The sequence below is a fragment of the Parasteatoda tepidariorum genome, chromosome 2, assembly GCF_982258835.1.
Source record: "Parasteatoda tepidariorum strain Cologne lab strain chromosome 2, Ptep-v5.0, whole genome shotgun sequence".
Classification (NCBI taxonomy): Eukaryota; Metazoa; Arthropoda; class Arachnida; order Araneae; family Theridiidae; genus Parasteatoda; species Parasteatoda tepidariorum.
The window spans coordinates 32,229,639-32,248,720 of record NC_141756.1 but is presented as its reverse complement, the minus strand read 5'-3'; the positions used below and the strand labels follow the sequence as shown (position 1 = coordinate 32,248,720).

The following is a 19,082-nucleotide window of genomic DNA, read 5'->3' as shown; positions in this document are numbered from 1 at the left end:
AGTAAAGGTTTTCTTTTTTAAGTGCCACCTTGCTTTTGAATGCATCTTTTGATAATATCATTGAAGTGAGGCTGTACAAAAACGAAATTATACTATCTGAGAAAAGAATTAAAAAGTTTCTGGTCTTAAATCAATCACTAACATATGTAGACTGGAATCATGCGAAAGAAATTCTAAGGTGGTCGTTACCTCTAACCCTAAATACAGTCACAAAAATAAAGTCACTAATTCTGGAGAAAAAGACTAGTCACTCTTTCCAAAATGAATTGAATCCACAAATTTCATGATTTACAGGAGAATGTTGTTGAGAAAGATAGCAGATGATAGTTGAACATCTTTTTTTTGTGATCAAAAACGAAGGCAAATGAAATCATATTCTCTGTCAATTGACAAATCATGTTCAATGCGCAATCACTGTCAAACGATTAATTGTCTTATAATAAATAGGTGACTCCATTTTTTAGTGTTAGTTGCTTAATGTTAACGAAACAATATTCGTTATATATTATTTATCACAACTTCTTTTAATGTTAATGAAACAATATTCGTAATATATTACTTATCACAACTTCTATAGTTAATTTAACTGTCACAACTTTATTATTTTTATTTTCATTATACCTGAAAAAAAATCAAAAATTTTAAGTGATTTATTTTTCCTCACTATTCCCAAAGAACAGTCCCTAGGAAGATATATATACTGTCCCTGGCCAAATTATAAGATGCACTGAAATATTCTATTTAAAACTTAATTATCAGGTGATATTATACAGCTTTATTGTTTTTACGCTGCTGAAACCGGTTTGCACTAGTTTACGTTCGTGTATCAATGGGTTATATAAATTCGATGATTGGAAAAATTAGATGGTATATAATATAAATATAGAATACTTATTATATCAGGTATTATATTAGTATATTATAATAATTAGACAAAATTATTAGATACAATGTAGTCTTTTAATAATGACATGTTTTGCACGTGTTTATATGCTATACTTTTATATTTAAACATACATGTAAAGGTTTTTTTCCAAGGTCACTTTTTATATACTTCCTACTTGTATTTATTTTTAACGCATTGCATTGCAATGCTAACCAATTGATTCACGAACGTAAACAAGTGCAAGTTACATCCACGTAAATACAATAAGGCTGTGTAGTATCAACTGATAATTAAGATTTTATATAGAATCTTATACTGCGTCTAATAATCTGGCAAGGGACTGTATATATATTACAGACCTGAAAAAAATCTACCGAAGCACTGGAAACAATCGTTTATTTTTCCTTTAATTAGAACAGAAGGAAAAAATGATTTAGCAAAGTGGTTTAGGGATGTTAACTGTAAACTAAATTTTGTTTTTAATAATATTAAAGATAATGTATAATTTAGATTTCAAAAAATGTAGTGTGAGAAAAATAATACATAAGATTGGGCTGGAAATAAAAATCAAATATTTTGAAATAAAATAACTGTGGAAAATTGCGAATTTGGGAAACTAAACTGCTGTAATAAGACGAATTAAATAAAATCGATCAGTGTGGCTCAGAGAATAGAGCACTCATCTCCCAATGAGATGACCCAAGTTCGCGTCCCAGCGACGGCTGGTTGATACGAATTCTGCTCCCGTATTACACCAACCACATTGCTGATATAAAATATACTCAGTGGCAGACGGATCAGAACTCCTTTCTCATCGTGCTATCCTGGCGAGGTTTTCGCAGTTTTCCTCTCCATGTAATTAAAAGTATCATAACCAATTTGTGAACATTAAGGTATTAGAAGCGAAGTATTTAAAGTAGTTTTTCAAACATAATTATATATTTATTTATAGATTAGGCTGCGCTCTTTAGTATATTCCATGCTCCTCTCCATAATACTACAAATTTACAATTATAACGACCGATGCATGAAGTGCCATTTGCTCTTCCAAATGCACATCGAATTATTTTAACAGCCGTTAGAACATCTAAACTGAACCACACATTTAAAAATAATGGCCAAATTTCTTTTCTTTTTTTCGATTCCCAGGAAATCACTAAAAGAAAGGTGTTTAGCTTTTTTGAGTTTTAAAAACTAACATTATTTCTGTAAGAGTGAGTCTATGAATAAAAAAAGCGTGGTGGAAATAATCGAACTACTATTACTTTTGGCTTTACCACTCAATAAACGTGAAAAATCATGAATTCAATAGGAATAAAGAAATAGTGACAGAACAACCTATTGATACTTAGGCTGTCCAGAGTGTGTTTATGGGTATTAAAAAGTGTGAATTGTTGAATATTTTCCATTATTACGAATTGGAAATGTTTGTGGAACCACCTATGACTTTCCTGCATGCATTCGTGATTTTTGCAAATTTCTTTTTAAAGGATTCGATAAATTCATCGATCCTGAGACTCTAATTAGAAAATTGAATTTTTTTTTCTTTTTGTAATATAGCTTATTTTAGAAATTAAACATGTGGAATTCATGTACTTCTCAATTTTTTAACGATCAATTAGAATTAAAATGAAAGTAACATTTATAACGAAATAAATTTTTTAAAAAAATATTATCGTTTGCAGTTTTAAAGTTTTTGTATTCGTAATTTTATATTTTGCATTCAGATTTGTCAGGATCTGACAGAATTTCGGTCCACATAATTTTAATTTCCTTAACGGTCAAGCTCAGTTTTCGAGATAATTCTTCTCCTGAATATATCTGTCAAAACAAATAAAATAATAAGCTTAGATATAAACTGTTCTTTTTGTAGAAAAATAATAATCATGCATAAATATCCTAATAAGTGCAACTAGACCACATAAAGTGAAAAAAAAAACGTAATTAAAAGACAAAAACACGTAACTAACCTCAATACAACTTGTAAAATATTGATTTTAAGAACATAAAACCCGATGTGACTTTGAAGTCCCAAGGCATTATGAACGTTTAATTGAAGTTAAGTATTTGATACTTATTTTGCATCTAGTTCAATATGTTAATGAATCACTTTAAAAAAACAGAAAAGGCTATTTTGCAAAATCCTTCTTGATGGAAAGCTGAAAATTAAAGAGCAAAGCTTGATTTAAAAATGGCGTCCGGAAGCGAAATAACAGCAACTAAATAATTCCATAATTGATGTTCAACTTCAAATAATCGTTTGCTCCAAACAAGCTATGATAATTGGAAATTTATTCTGTAAGAAAAAACAAATCCCGGTGAGATATTTTGTTCCGTTTCAATGTTATAATAATGCTTTAAAATTAAAAAAAAAGAAAAAAGAAGAAAAAAAAAACTGCAATATTTCTTTTGATCGATGGTACTGTAAAATAATTTTAAAAGAAGGTTACAACAGGGTGAAAATATTAATTTCATGATAAAAAATACTATTTATATACTCAGAACATTGCAAAATGATAGGAAAAATAAATAAAACCACAGAACACTTGGCATTAGTTTTAGCTGAATAACACTAAGGTTATGATAAACAGCTTTAAACTGAACTAATTTAATAAAGAAGGAATTGCCGACTCAGGCAGGAATCGGCAAAAGTAGGTAAAGTTGGAGATAAACAGCTAATTTTTATGTTTACTTCTAGTATCAGTTCTAGCTGAGAAAAAGTTTATTAGTAGTATTTTTATTATGAAATTAATATTCACACACATGCACTTTTTTTTAAAATCATGGCATTCTCCAATTGATCACAATAAATGTAAGAGTACGTTCCGGCAAAAAAAGGACCACCTTGAATAATTTTTTGATGCAATGCTCGGGTCTTTACGCTTTATGACTCAATCTTAATGGTTCGATGGGTTAACCTCAAATATGCTAGTTAATTAATGCAGACGATATTTTAAGTTACGAAATCACTCACAAAAACGTACTTTCTTTAATAAATATATCTTTTTTTTATGACTGATTCGGATTTCCTACCCCCCGAATCTGTCTTAAAAAAGGTATATATTCGAAAGAAAAAATACGTTTTTGTGAGTGATTTCGTAACTTAAAATAACGCCTGCACTCATTAGCCAGCATATTTGAGGTTAACCCATCGAACCATTAAGATTGAGTCATAAAGCGTAAAGGTCCGAGCATTACATCAAAAAATTATTCATGATGTCCCGTTTAATTTTTTTTCCATTTATTTATTTACTTTTTATTTATTGCATTATGCAATTTCTGAGCATGTGCAGTACCGCTGAGGAGCGGAAAATAAGGTTAACGTTACCATCAACGTAACGCAAAAAATCTTTTTTATTATTTGTTGCCCTTCTCGATGGATTTACGTAATTAGATTAAACAAAACTCTCATTTAGTAGTTTATATAAAGACTACCGCTATTCAATATCATCTGACACAATGCTGTTGCTCAAGGCGTTTCATGATTATTTAAAAAAAATTTCACAATCAAGCTGCTTTTTCCTAGAGGACGTAAAAAATCTACCATAAAAATGTACAGTATTGGTACAGTAGTAATCGATTCCGTAATGAATAAATACATATTTTGCTTTTTAGTTCATAACTTATTTTTTATTTAAATTAGTACCTATTACTGAAATTAATTAAGCATCATTACATCAATAATAGCTTGCCATTTTTTACGCTCTTTCAATAAATCATTTTTCCAATAATTTTCCTTTTAAGACACATCTTAACATTTTACTTCAATTAGTAACTATTATCAAAATTAATAATCATTGACATCATAAATAATATTGATGTTTCGTTATATTTATTCTCAGCGAATTAGTTCCATTTCTCCGTTAATTTTGCTTTTCAGTGGGAAACTTATTTTCTTTATTTAAATTACCGTCGATTTCAAGCTAATTATTTTATAGTAATGCGTTTTAAAAGCATAACAATAAGCAAAATAAACACGTTATTTCAGATAGATAAGTGTAAGGTTATACTATCAGTCCACTTCAGGGGCTCTAGATAAGTGCAGAAATTCAAATTCGGTGACTTACTCCGCCTATGCTGTCCAGTTCAAGTTGATTTTTCAAATAACCTGGCATAGCGACTGAAAATAATTAAAATTACAAAACGAGCAATAAATAACTTTTTTTAGTCAAATAATCTGTCAAATATCACTGATGCTGTCTTTAAAATATCTGACTAAACTGAATTGCCTATAGTTTAGTTTAAAATCAATTTCGCTAAGCCAATGCGAAAAATTCCAGTTTTTAAATGTCTCAAATTTTAAAAATAGAGTTGAAAAATCAAAAATCGGGTTTCGTAATTCGTTTACAATTCTAATAATTTAGCTTCAAGTTAAAGATCGTATTTTTAGAGCTTACAGTATATCCTCAATCTGGTATGCAGTCAATAAAAAAAATATTGAATGTGTCTGATTTCTCTTTTCAATCTGATATATACAAGCAAATTTATACCGGGCAGTGGCACTGAACCTTAAGAAAATATCTGTGTTAGATATACCGGGCAGTGGCACTTAACTAGACCTAGTATATATTTCGGACGTTTACCAAAGGTCTAGTCGTACTAGGTCAAGTTAAGTGCCACTGCCTGGTATACATTTGCCCCGTATACCCTACACTGATGTTTTTTTAAGGTCAAGTATCATTGCCCGGTATATATTTGCCCGATACTCCAAACACTGATGTTTCTTCTAATCTATCGTCAGTAAGTATTAAATATCGAATAAATGCAATTATATCCGCGAATAAATCAATATCAAATCGGATGTAACAGATATTTCGTACATTCACCAAAGCGATTATGTGATTGTCAACATTCACCGGTGAAAGTCAACAACCACCGATTTCGGTCATTCACAGTAACATGCACATCATTCACATAATAATCTCATCAGGGCGTTTATTTCATACTTTGCCGGTAACACACATACACACACACACATATATATATATATATATATATATATATATATATATATATATATATATATATATATATATATATATATATATATATATATATATATATATATATATATATATATATATATATATATATATATATATATATATATATATATATATATATATATATATATATATATATATATATATATATATATATATATATATATATATATATGGAGGGGGATATTGAGTGGAACTTATTTCTGTTTTAGGAGGTGTTTTATAAAAGCGTTTATTTTCGAGAGAGATTTTTTAAATATATTTTTTATAGAAGGAGCAAAAACGATTTCTGGCATCATGAAACTTTTTCCTGCTTTTTCTTAACAGATACGATTCAGATTTGTGAATTCAGGTAAAAAGGAGAGGATATTGAGTACGACGTATTTCTTAAGGAAGGGTTTAATGTAAAATGTCTTTGTTTATATATAAAATATACGCTATTTTTAATTAATTTTTTGAAAAGGGGCTGAAACTATTTCGTGCATTATAAAAAATTTTCTCCCTATTTTAACACATATGATTCTTATTCTCTAATTGAGGTAAAGGTAATGGGTCAGACTTTCATGGTCAAACCTTCTCCGACAAAACTTCGCGAGGGCAAAGATTCGCGTGAACATAACTTCGACAGGACAAAACTTCAAGTAGAAAGAATCTGAAATTAATAGTAAACATTAAATTATAAATGATTCACGCATTAATTTAAATGGAAAAAAATTTCTATTATGTAATATTAATAAATTCAAATTCATAATTATATTAGATAAGTAACTAACATTAAACGTTATTTATCATTTATTATTGAATTTGAACAATAACTATGATATCTCTGTCTTTAATACGGTTAAAATATAAAATAAAGCGAAATTATTTATTGGATATTTCATCCTGTTCTTTTTCGTCCTTTTCCCTTCCATTCTTGTATTTCTTTATTCCCCTTTTTGCTAACAAATTTGTCTTCTATATAAATATTACTTGAATTTTTATTTGTAATCAAATGTCAAATTATAAGCAGCTTAGTTTTATTCTACATATTGCAAATAGTTTTTCAATTAACTAGTTTTGATAGCTATTATTAATTTCTTTCTATTTAAGATTAAATAATAAATTACGCAGTCAAATACAAATACTTATACTCATTAAATAAAATATATTAAAATCAAACTCAATAGTAAGTAATTAATTTAAATTAAATGAACTTTCACTTTGAAGGGATTCTTAATTTCTTATTCAAAGTTAATTTTCTCGATTTCCACGATTTATTAATTAAATTATTTTACTATTTTTATCGTGTTTAATTTTTAAAAGAAACAGAATGAATGTGATTTTACAAGAAAGCAGGGACCGATCAAGACAAATTCAGGTCCAGGGCCCACAAAATTTTCCGGGCCCCTAATAAATTATTTTAAAATTAAATTTCTGAACAGTAGTCTTAACAATAAAAAGAATCTATTAAACTGCATGATTCAAGAGAAACATTCTAAAAAATTTTGAAAGCAGATAGTTGAAGATTATTTTTTTAAGATAAAGTTTATGCATCTAAATATTAAATCAAAATACAAAATGTTGCGTGAAAATAAAAATGGTTTGGTGACCACAGACAAGTGAAATCAGTGATTTTTGCTAAAAGTCACTAATTAGCTGAATTATTTTGAAGATTGTAACCTTCCATTTACAGCTTTACGTTTGTTAAGAATAAGCTTTTAGTTCTTGTTGACACTAATCATTTATAAGAGACTTTGCGAACATGCATTCTCGTTGCATTTCATTTGCTTAAGCCGTTGGAGTAAAAATGGCACTAATTAAAATTCAGCCAGCCGTACTTTCGAACTTGAAAAGTGCAATGTTTATACGAGTTTGGTTTATCACAATATAAAGAAAATTTGAAATAAAAAATGCCTTTTTTTGTTGATAAAAACCGTTTCTTTTAGTATTTAAAAGAAAAAGTAATATTGTGAACTTTTTACTAATTTTCAAGGCCCCCAGAAAATGTGGGCCCTAGGCCCGTGCCTAGGCGATAATCAGGCCCTGCAAGTATGCAGGTATTGTTGTTTTGGAATGCAGCAATAGAAAAGGTAGATAAGAAACTATTCGTTTGAGAGTTAGTAAGGTGTGGTTATTCAAGGAAGTGAACAATTCGTAGTCGACATTGATGAATGGGCAACATATGTGCACTTCAGATTGAACTGCTCTGAAATGTACGGGGGTTAACACTATGAGTGCAAAACTCTTCTCAAGAAGAGAAATATAGTTTAGTGTGTTCAGAGGCACGTGAGTAAATGTTTAAAACTGTAAGTATGGTAAGTTATGCTAATGGAAATGATGATGGTAAGTACTTATACCCATTCTATATATAGTTGAATTATTATGAAATACTAATAAATAATTTTTAATTTGAAAATTTATTTTCGGTAATAAAATTTACTGAATTGGAATGCGAATTAGATAAGAATTTCCTTGCTAACTTTGGAAGGAAAAAAAAAATTTGTAAATTTTTTTTTTACTTTTCTTTTTTTTTCTTCCTATAAATCGTAAATGTTGTTTCTCACAATGAGGTGACCAAGTTCGAGTCCCAGCTGCTGCTGTTTGACGCGATTCCTGGTCCTTGATCGCACCAACCACAGTGCTGATATAAAATAATCTCAGTGGTAGACGGATCAGAATCCCTTTCTCATCGTGCTATCAAGGCTAGATTTTCACGGTTTTCCTCTCCATGTAACGCACATGTGGATTAGTTACAAAGTTAGAAGGCTATGGAGTTCAGCAATGACAGGCGTAGGCTCAGATTTAAATTGGCTGTTCAACATCGATTATAAAATAAATTCATTATGAATTAGATTAAATCGTCTTATGTTTCCGATCATGTACGTGCCTTTATATATACATACACACTATTTTTAAGATTTTTTTTTGAAAAACATGCTTATTTGGAAAATATTAGAATACATTTCTTATTAAGAGCTACGATTATTACATATTTTAGCACATTTTAAAGCCTTCCAAATGACTTTTTTACATTTGCTGTATAGAGAACTAAATTCCTAAAACAATCTTTCCAATTCTGAAATATCAGTCGTGTGTCGTTTTTTAATAAATCTTTTGTTAAACTTCCGATGCAGTTGTTTTATATTTCCAGTACTTGGGAAGAGAGTTCGACATTTAAATTAAATATTTATTTCAAATTAAATAGCTTATGCTGGTCTGTAAGTATTCAATTGTTTTTTGTTTGTTCTTTTCTCAAAATTTTTGAATCTTTTTACCCACGATTTATATTGGACGAGTAAAAAAGCAGTACACAAATTTTAAAATTAATAGAGAGCGTTCCCCGTTTCAACTGACTACTTTCAATGCAAGTCAAGGAGTCAGCTAATAGAGAAGAATTAGTCTCCTGTTTTTTGCTATCATTTCTTAACATTGTGTTATTCTTATAGTGAACTCTTGGATATAGAGAACGAAATGTTTGCTCCCTTGCCTTGCTATACACATATAATATTATTTTTTGAGGATATAATGAACCAAAAGAAGAGAGGAAATTGGATATTATGAACTGTTTTCTGTCTTCGAATGATTTTTTTTTTCATTTGTTGGCAATTTTGAAATTTCTATATAATATACATATAGGGGAGAGAGGGGCACATATGAACAAATTTTTTTATTTCTACATTTTTCAAAAAATATCATCAATTTCTCACAGTGAAGAAGTCCATATGTTTAAATATTCTTTTCTTTGTCTTATGGAATTTTTTGAGATTTCTCAATAAAATATTTCTTTACTTTATGATATTTTAGAAAAATGACTTTAATTGTTCACATGTGCCCCTATTGGGGGCACATATGAACAAGATTAAATACACAAAGCAATCATCATATTTCAAGGAAAAAAAATCTTCAATATAACAGGTATAGATACGCATTATACTGAAGGGGTTGTAGCTTACTATCTGAATTTAAATTGTACAACAGTACTGTCAATAAGAAAATAATTTTTCAGCTGTACAATAATTTTTCCGCAGTTGGGTTTTTCGCAACTTCATGTTCCTCAGGAGTTGTAATGGACCTTTTTCTTTCTTCTCTAATACTCTGTCATGATTTTATTTTCATTTTTTCTATCTTTTCATTTGTAGCTTTAGCAATTCTATCTTTCTCAGGTGTATCAGTTAATAAGCGTGATGCGCGATCAACCATTTAATTAAAAAAAAATTTTTTTTAAAGAAAAAATTTATAAATTAATTATGGAAAATAAAATAATAATAATTTTAAATACATGCATATTTTTTAAACTTTTAATATTATGAGGATAAAAATTTTAATACTATGTAGGGGCACATGTGAACTGTTCACATCTGCCCCAGATGTTTTGTTCACAAGTGCCCCATCATCCTTCCTAAACCTAACTTGAAAAATAAAGAATTTTTAATTGAGTAAAAAAAAAATAGTTGTCATAAACTTACGTGAATGCTCATATAATGGTCTGCAATAGTTAATTTTAGTTTATTAGTTGATTTATACTATGCTTTCACTTGAAGAAGCGAGTGATTATAATATATACAACACCAGCTGATACAAAGAAATTGTCAGAATAGAAAAACAAAATGTCTCATTGTTCTGAAAGTTTTGCAGAGAGGTAGAACTAGTACTGCCATCAATTGAAAATTTTTCGAGATTTTTTATTTGAAATTATATTGGTAAAACATACCATGTTTACATGTGCCCCCTCTTCACATGTGCCACCCTCTCCCCTACAGATTTTTAAAACCACCTATAGAGTGGAATGCAGCCATAAGCATTTTTTCTTGTTTGCTTCTTCTATCTCAGTTTCCATACCTAAATTTTTTGACGGCGAGACGAAGAGTAATAAGAAATAAAAGTTAGCACATTTTTTGTTACTACATGTTGTTTTTTTAATACTTTTTTCATTTCTTTTTATAAGTCATTTATTTAAGTAATGCGTAATAAAAGGGAGCAGTTCGAAAAAATTAGTTAAAATTGTTTGTAGTATGGATATAGTGGACTCCCGGTTATAGTGAACTGAAATTTCGTTCCCTTGAAGGTTCACTATAGAGGGGTTTGATTGTATATTTATATATTATGTATAACAATATGTCCCATGTATCCTAATAACGGAGATTAATTAGCAGAATGAATTATAATTATACTAATAAGTTTAAAAAACAAATACGTATATTTTGTTAGTGATGTATACCAGGTATTTATTAGAAATATATTTCTTAAAATATAAGTACACTAATACCTATATATAATAAGAAAATGTGGCGTAACTATCACTAATAATATTAAATACCAATTCAGTAGTATGTAAGACTTGTTAACTCGATTCTATCTCGAGGTACCTTTAGTTAGACGAACGTTGACATAGTCGATTGAAACATACCCTACAAAACTTTAACATTATATTAATTTCAACATCTTGAAATCGATGTTGTTATATGTGTTTAAATCCAGCTAGTTACAAAAGCCCTTAATAATTTTTCTATATTACCAATTCCCAGAAAGGTATAGGTTATCTTTTTAATTAATTTCATCAAATGAGTAATTTTCGAATAGTTAAACTAATATCATAAAAAATTTCTTCAGAACTTTACTAAGTTAGGACTTAGAATAACTTTTCTAGACAAATTTGATTTGATTCCGGGTTCAAAATAAGCAGGTGATCAGATAAAAAAGATTTTACTTGCATTAATTTCAATATCATGTAGTTAATTGCAACAACAAGTAAGTTAACAAGAACCGTATTTATCTCATGTATTTGGACAGGCCTGTCCATCCCAGGATTTTCCAACCTGAAGGTGGGGTAGAGGGTCTTAACAATAGATATTATCCATCAATGTGTCAAAGGGGAAAATGTATTGTTATGAATCGATCTTTGAAGTGGGGACTCTTGAATTTTAACAAATGTCCATCGTCAAACATTTGGCGAATGAAACATCTCTTTAGCAACCCCTAAAGATTAAACCACCACGTGTTGTCAATATAGTACTTTTAGCAATCAAAATGGAGATATTTTTTCAAAATTTGGAAAAATAAATCCTGGAACATGAAAAGTACCTCGATTATTTTCATGAGGAATTGAAGAACAAGACAGCTTTGTCTTGTATCAGAAAAGAAAACTGGTGTAGAGTATAAAACAGCGATTTTTTTGTTAATTACTTGAAGATTCATTACACTATCGCTTCGTTTAACAACTCCTATGCATCCATCTCAATCGTTTTATTTTTGTTTCCTCCTAAAAATCGATTAAAAAAATATTTTGTTTTTAAAATTCTCGTTACTCTTTCAAGCACATTTTGTTAAGATTTAATTTTATTTGTTAAAAATTTATAAATATAACTTTCTATCATATAACTGTTAAAATTAAAAAAATGTTTAAATTTCTTTTAAACCGTTTATATTTTTAAAAGTTTCGATAAAGATATTAACTTTTAACAGCATCAAATCAGTGTTTTATTAAAATGTTTCAGTTTTTGTAGCTTTTGACATGAAGTCAAGTATTAGTACTCGCGTCCAAAATTAAAATTGACCTCTATGATTTCATTTACGCGAATATATATATATATATATATATATATATATATATATATATATATATATATATATATATATATATATATATATATATATATATATATATATATATATATATATATATATATATATATATATATATATATATATATATATATATATATATATAGGGTCATGGGTTCTTGCCATCAGACTAACCTTGAGAGGTTCTCGTGGTTTTCTACTCCATATAAAGCTAATGAGAGTAAGTTTGATCAAAAAGTTTTCCAAGATAGCTAGTTTGATCCAGGAGCTCTTTTGTTTTGTGTTGGGCTCTAAATTGTTAAGTTACGAAGTTGAATATTAGTAGGCGTATACCCAAAAGTGCGACGCCTGTTCAACGACGGTTATAAAAAAAATGAAATATGTTTAGATTAAAGTGTAAGCAAAAACATTCTGCTACATTTAACTTACCCATATTGAGACAACCACCTTGATATTTAGAATCACTAAATCTGTTATTTAGATCACCCTAAGAATTTCACTTACCTGGTTCTTCCACTAAGCTCTTCAATAGTGTCAGTATTCACGTTTCAGATTTGTGCACGATTTCGTACTGTTGTTCCGTACTAACTGTTTTTTTATTTATTCAATTCGAACAAGGAAAGGCAATTCTGCATAATTTAAGATACAATTTTCGTTAGTAGTACAATTTTCTAAATTCAGAAAAATGAAATTTTGTGTGATAAATATTTTTTTAAGATGTCAAATGTATCTTACGTATGTACGATGTATCTTACGTATATCAATATACGACTACTCATTTTATGCTTGCCACCTGCAATTTCCAGTTGATCCAACTACACGAAATTACCACAAAGACCTAGTTAATAATTGGTATTCAAAAATGTATTCATTAACCTATTTGTTAAAAATATCTTAAATTTAAAAAAAAGTATACAAATTTGCGTTTCTAATATTTTACGATAATTTTTACATTTATTTTAAGCTAAGGAATAAAGGTTTTTTTTTTCCCTAAAATGTTAAATTTTTATTCTTTATTTATTTTTTTGCTTGTCTGTTGATAAGAAACATTATTTTTTTGAGCTATTTGGTCTATTTGATTTAAATTAATAAATATGGAATAACATTAATTAAATATTAACTTTTTATTATATTTGTTATTTTCTTTTTATGATGATTTGATATTTGTGTTAAAAATATATATTTTTTGAAAACTAGTATTGCTTAATTGAGTTATGCAATCTTTTTGATGCTTATCTTTCATATAATGAATTTTTAATTCACGCTAATATATATATTTTTTATTTTTATTTAAACGACTTAAAACTCCTCATGCACCACAAAGTATAGCATGAGGCTTACAGTTGTAAGTAGAAAACAAAAGGAGAAAAATTTACAAATTTACATTAAAAACAAAATTCCGCAAGGCCGCAAGACTTTCAATACTTTTGACCAGTTCTGATAAGACGCTAATATATTGGGATTTAATTGTTTATGGTGTCTTTGTTTTCTAAAAACTTATGTTGATTAAATATGATTTAGCTTCAATTATACACAGATTATTTATACATTTTAATTTTTTTTTTTTGGCTACAACTTCCTGCTTATAATTATTATAATTTTTTTTTATTTTTTATAATAGTAAATTTCCCCAGTTAATTCCCCACAGTCTTATTTTCCCTTTCAGTTGTGTTTATGATTTTGGCTCTAATGCTTCAAGTCCGTATTAAAGTTGGCATAATTTAAATTACGTGAATTTTTAAATGAAAATATTTTATCAAGTCTTTCTTAGGACGCCCGGTGGCTGAGTGGTAGCACTTCGCGCTCTCATGCCACAGGCCCTGGGTTCGATCCTCGGGCCGGGCAAGGTTGATTCAGCCTTCCATACCTTCAGTGGGTTGATAAATGAGTACCAAACATGCTTGGGAACTAAACATTGGGTGTTCCGCGTTCGGCTGACCATCTAACCAGAACATCTGCTCCTGCACCCCAGCGCCCAAGGTTAAGAAAACTGAGATGGGTACAGCAGGCCCTGGTCCTCTATGGGCTGTTGCGCCACTGTTAGTTTACTTTTAGTCTTTTTTAGATTTGCAATTTTATTTATAATTCTAATTTGCAATTTTATTAAATAAAAATTTTGTTAATTTTTTATATATTTTTTTTTAATTTTACATGAATCTACCTGTAAAAGTCAGGAATATAATTTCATTTTGAGTTCAAACTCTGTTGAAATTTAGAAAAGCTTTTAATGTGCATAAGTATTACAACATTTATTTTTTTAATTTTGTTTGAAGTTTGTGTGCAAGTGTTAAAAAGTGTTTGGAAAATAATTAATGTTTTTTAAGTTAGTTATTTTTTAATCATGATGTAGTTAAGATTTATATTTTAAATGTTATGAAAGTTATGAAAAGTAATTATAAATATTTCATTTACATTTTGTTAAATAATTTAAAATGAAGTTTGATTTACGTACTAATGTGCTATTTTTTGGCACATAGGGCACTCAAAAAGTTTTTTTACTAAATTAACTTAAGATGCATAATATTTTGCTAAGTAAAGCATTATTTTTATTCTGTCAGAATATATTAAAAAAAGCTGATGTTAAAAAGTTTTTTTTTATTATTTATTTAAATAAATGTAATTACATTGCAATAAACAAGGGTATGTTTTAATGATTGTAATACCAATTATTTAGTCTTATAAAAGACAATAATTAAAACTGATGCATGTTATTTTGCTAAGTAAAGCATTATTTTTATTCTGTCAGAATATATTAAAAAAAGCTGTCAATAAACGAAGTCAATTAAAAATAATAAAAATGAAATTGATTGGTTAAAAATATGTAAGCATCTTATCAACTAAATATAACTCTAAGTTAGTATGATTTCATTCTGAGTTTACTTTTTTTATCAAGTCAATTAAGAACTGTTAAAATTTTAAACTAACATTATTAAAACTTATTATCAATCCTACGTTTTATATCTGACTGTTATTTGATAACGTAAAAGAAGTCTCATTCAATGTAGACTTTATATTTAGCTTCTGAAATATGTAAAGCTAAATTTTTCTTTGTGTCGTTTTGTGTATTTTTATTAGCTCTTATTTGCCCGGTAATATATTTAGACTTTAATTTATGTAAGTTTTTACATTTTAAAACTATGAAACATTGTGGAGTATTATTTGAGAGTTTAAAATTTAAATCCGCGAAAATATCCGTCTTTCAAATATCAGTTTCCTGAAATTGTTTTTAAATAATTCATATTCAGTATAAATTAATAGATTTCTTTATTGTTAGCTCCTGCTGGGGGTCAGCCTGGGCCATCAACCTCTTCTGCACCTTCCACGTTTGCTGGTACTCAACCTACAAATGCCCCTCCCTTGTATATGCCACCTTTTCCCTGGATGCCTTTTTGTAAGTGTTAAATTATCACCTTATTTTCCTGTCTTACTTAGTAAATTTAAAAAATGTTAAAAAGTTTTTTTTATTATTTATTTAAATAAATGTAATTACACTGCAATAGAAAATAAATAAGTGTATGCTTTACTGATTTTAATACCAATTATTTAGTCTTATAAAAGACAATAATTAAAACTTAAGATGCATGTTATTTTGCTAAGTAAAGCATTATTTTTATTCTGTCAGAATATAAAGAAAAGCTGTCAATAAACAAAGTCAATTGAAAATAATAAAAATGAAATTGATTGGTTAAAAATAAGTAAGCATTTTGACAAATTTCAAAATATAAGATTGTTGAATATTTTGAATTTATCCATTTACTTTGGTGCAAAAATGATAAGGAATATGACTTCTTGTGACATTTTTCTTTTTTAACAGCAATAAATTTGATTTGGAATAATTTATAACTAGAAACTTGAATTATTGTGATATCAATGTATAATTAAATTCAGTTGGTTGACAATTGTATATTTAGAATTTATATCCAGTTTTATACTTCTGCATTTATACCTTTGTAATATATACCCTTATGTCGGGTTACAATTTATTATAGTTACATTTAGAGTATAGCAAACATGTATATGAATGTAAATTGCCATAATTTTCAGTATGCAAGTTAAGAGTTTTTGAAACTTTTTTGAAGTTAAAAGTAGGAGAGTTAGTTAATTTTCAGATTCATCTAAATTATAAAATATACTGAAATGTACGAATTATAGAATACTTTAAATTAACCCTAAAATGTTTCGTTTCAGAATATCATGATCTCTGGTATTACTAGCTAGAGCGATTTCCATTTTTGTTATCAAATGTTATTTCACTTTATTTATGAAGGGGTCTTAAAACTGCGTGCATGGCTTACTTGCATCACTACAAACAATTTTTTTATCCTTCTTACATATAGGTTTTGAATTTAATGTAAATTTTTATGGAAAAAACTCCTTCTCAATTTAAGTAAATATGAGTTTTTATTTGGAAATGTATAGTTTATAATTTAGATAATTGCTTGTTCTATAGTGTTAAATGTAAGGTTGATTTCAAATGAAGTCTCTGTAACTTTTTATTTATTTTCCTCTTAAATTTATTAGGATGGAAAATTGTTTTCATCTTTTTATTATTTTTAGAAATTAATTATATTTGTCCTCAATTTTAAATGAGCCAGTTCAAACATTTCAACTTTTTAAGTTGCAAGATAAATGTAAAGGCTACAAAGCCAGTATTATGTAGCAAAACATCTACATTAACCAATTCCTTTTTCTTCTTTCTTTTCATTAAAAAAAAAATCAGGGCCTGGTTTCTTACCTAATGCTCTTCCTGGAGTTATTCCTTTTATCATGCCACCTGTTCCTCCACAACAACAGCAGCCAGCTCCACAAGTTGCTCATCTAGCGAATGCTCCTCAATCTCAACAAGCCTCCGGTAAAACTAAATATTTAATTTAGAACGTAAAAGAACATTTTACATTTTATAAAAAATATACTTTTTTATTTCTATTTATGTGAGATGCTTATATTTATCTATAAATTTTGCTTGTTAGCTAAAAAGAAAAAGTGATTTTCATTTGAAAAACTAAATTAATATACTGTATACATTTCTCGTGTAGAAAAAGTGTATGTGTGATATTCTTTGAGTTGATGTTTAAGTTTGTGAAAATAAATAATTTTTAAATTAACCTTAATTATATATATATTTTTTTATTTTAGGGAATGATACTTTAAAACTTTATATTCTAAAATTTAACTTTAATTAAGTGACATTTATTTTTCCTGTTTATGATTTTAATATTTAAATTAATTATAAATATTAAAATTCTGTGCAATTAATTATTCATTTCTGTGTAATTAATTATAAATATTAGTTATTAATATTAGTTATATAATATTCGTCATTTTTAAGGAAGTTGTAAAAACAATCTACAAATTCAAAATAAACTAGTTGAAACTAGATGATTAGCTCTTAAAGAACTTTTTTTTCTGTTTATTTTTGGATCTTCCTTGGTTCAAAAATTCATCACAGAAGTTTTAATGAAGTCAAGTTTTATACAACTGCAAATAATTCTTAGTTTTACGCTCTTTATAATATAATGCTGTTAAATTTATATATTTTTATTTCATGCATGTTCATAATACCCAGAAAAAATTCAAGGCTGTGTTTCTCATAATATGTCTGCATTAGGAAAAAAATTAATATATACTATGAATTCTTCAATTTTCCACTTGTCTGCAGTACAGACTATGTTGATTGTTAATGTTTGAAATCATTAAGCATTTTCAATGAGAAAAACTTTTATGATGCTGTCCATAAGAAAGTTTTAATAAAATATTTCCAAATTATTTATACATTTAAAACAACAATTGAGCAGGATTCATACGCACTGAGAGTTTTCTGGAAAACAAGAGTCAAAAAAAATTAGGTATTTACCAGGGCAAAACGTAAATTTACGTTTAAACCAGTCACTTTTATAAATAGAAACTTAGCATTTTTTTTCTGTTCTATTCTTAAAAACGTTAGTCAGTTAATTAAACTTGATTTAATTTCCATTAAATGCAGATTATTTGTTTAATATTTTTATTAATTTAGTTTTTATTATTTTATATATATATATGTAATACAAAAAGTAAATACTTTTGTATTAATAAAAGAATTAAATCTCTTTCGTTTTCATAAAATGTCTTTATTAAAGAATAAGCGTAGAGAGATTCTATTTTGGGAATTCAAGGCTGAAAACATACCATTGAAATATAAATAGATTTATATTTCAAAGGAAGAGTTATTTTTAGAATTGTTCCCTTTTACAATTCCAAATAAGGAAGCAGAAATGATTTGTCTTAATGCGTAAGGATACAAGGAATGTACGAAATGTGCCTCTTTACTTCAAATCTATGTTGGTATAAAACGTAAGAACGCATAGTTTTGCGTGTCCTTTTCATCTTGATGTGATCCTGATAAGCTGTTCCGGGATTGTCCGGAGTCTTGTCCACTCCCCCTCCTTTGCAGGAGTGGGAACGTGAATTGTTAGCAATACCAGCCTACATTTAATAAACCTGTTTAGGACGTATGATGGCTTAAGACTGCAATTATTTCAAGCTAAAGACAACACTGATAACAGGGTTTGAGCCCTGTTATTACATATATATATATATATTTTAGGATGTTAAAAAGTTGTTCTTTTACTTGATTTTTAAGTTCTCACTTT

General features: G+C 27.9%; 1 protein-coding gene across 4 annotated transcripts in view; it reads left to right on the top strand.

The window, feature by feature from the left end:
* Positions 1-19,082, top strand: part of LOC107443319 (uncharacterized) — a 90,963-nt gene that overhangs the window by 17,755 nt on the left and 54,126 nt on the right. For 2 of the 4 annotated variants that reach the window (XM_087157157.1, XM_087157160.1), the window contains one exon: positions 15,728-15,844. In XM_087157157.1, the coding sequence (XP_087013283.1) occupies positions 15,728-15,844 (117 nt within the window). Of the gene's footprint in view, positions 1-8,059; positions 8,215-15,727; positions 15,845-17,173; positions 17,306-19,082 lie in introns of those variants that run through there. The other 2 variants (XM_087157163.1, XM_087157158.1) reach the window with 2 other exon arrangements.